The 1,540-nt window shown below is 36.8% G+C and overlaps 1 protein-coding gene across 1 annotated transcript; it reads right to left on the bottom strand.

The window, feature by feature from the left end:
* Positions 1–267: 267 nt before the first annotated feature.
* On the bottom strand, positions 268–879 carry K452DRAFT_51471 (uncharacterized protein). Its single transcript, XM_033546779.1, has one exon. It carries the CDS (start codon positions 745–747, stop codon positions 424–426), a length of 324 nt encoding a protein of 107 aa, XP_033390911.1. The 5' UTR covers positions 748–879; the 3' UTR covers positions 268–423.
* Between the last annotated feature and the right edge of the window lie 661 nt (positions 880–1,540).

Genomic DNA, 1,540 nt, shown 5'->3' with positions numbered 1-1,540 from the left:
AAGATTATCTATACTCAATTTAGTGTTGAAATCAATCAACTTCTCATAGTCGGGGTGATATGCATGTACCATTTCGAGGTCTTTAGGTATACGATATCTCTTAGGGGTCATAGCAGCAACTACTTGAGTTGGATTCACTAATTCGATATGTTTCCCTCCTAAAGCCTCATTGAAGATAGAGTCCTTATTAGTAAATCCTCTGAACACTCATTTATTTATGTTCCCAGTTTTTACCGTTGTCAATAAATCTTTGTTATCTCAGCTCCTCATAGATCTGATTGTATCTAAGAAGTACCGTCTAGCTATTTTCATCCTTCCTCATCTTGGATGTTTGTGCTCAGCTCACTTTCAGGCAAATTTATATAAATAGAAATTAAGTTCATTTCTTAATTTATAACTCTGTCCTAGATTGAAGTATTGAGCTCATCCTCTTATGACAGGATTAGCTTGTGCTATTAGAGAATAAGATGGTGAATTATATCCTTTTGTAAACATCTCTCTTAGTTTTTCTACAATAGCTTCATATTCCCCTTTTTGAGGGTAACAGGCTATAGCTTCTCGTCCTTGACGATAATTGAATAACTTATATTTACGAGAGATTTCACCAATGTATTGGAAAGTATAACCTAAGAAGTTAAGTTTATCTCCATTTCTGATAGAGAGTATCTTAGTCTTCTCGTCGGAGAGTAAGAGTCCTCTTTGTTTAAGGAAGTTCTCGACACATGGTTTAATCGTTTCTTCTATCATTCGTTTGGATCTTGCTAATACTATGAAGTCGTCAGCAAATCTTACTGTTGACAGATTAGTAGAAATAAAACCATATTTAACTTTACCCTTAGGATCTTTAATCTTTCCACCCCCCTGCGCAGACACACGGAAGCCTATACAGGCTCCTGGAGGGGTGCAGGGGGGGATGTAGATTCCTCTTTTCTTAACGTTGTACTTTTCTTGTACTACCTTTTCTATTTCCGCTTCAAGACCGTTCAAGGTAAAGTTTACTAGAGTTGGGCTAATGATTCCTCCTTGCGGGGTACCACTATCGCTTGCCTCAATTAATTCTCCTTTATGTATGTATCCGGCCTTTAATCAAGAGTTAAGAATAGGTTTAAGTGAGATTTCCAACGGCGCATTAGCTAGGAGTCATTTATGTGATATATTGTTAAATAAACCTTTTATATCTAAGGCATATTTATCCATTCCCCCTGCAGTACTGCAGGGGGAATGGAGATACAATCCTCCATCACTTCTAAGATTAACTCAAAGTGCACCTAACGCCATCTTTGTGGTACGGTATTTCCTAAATCCATAACTATGTCTGTCACTAGTTATTTCTACTAATGGTTCCATTACTAGATTAATAAGAGATTGTAGACATCTATCATGGAGAGTTGGAATTACGAGAGGTCTTTCTTTACCATTGGTTTTTGGAATATAGATTCTCTTAACTGGTTTAGCTTCATAGGACTCTGGTTTCTGGATTATCTCCTTCATCCATTCGACTGCTAGTCATTTGTCCCTATCGCTATCAATTAAGATATTA

This window comes from Aplosporella prunicola (assembly GCF_010093885.1).
Source record: "Aplosporella prunicola CBS 121167 unplaced genomic scaffold K452scaffold_164, whole genome shotgun sequence".
Taxonomy (NCBI): domain Eukaryota; kingdom Fungi; phylum Ascomycota; class Dothideomycetes; order Botryosphaeriales; family Aplosporellaceae; genus Aplosporella; species Aplosporella prunicola.
Note: the sequence above shows the minus strand (reverse complement) of the source record. Positions and strands in the feature narration are given on the sequence as shown.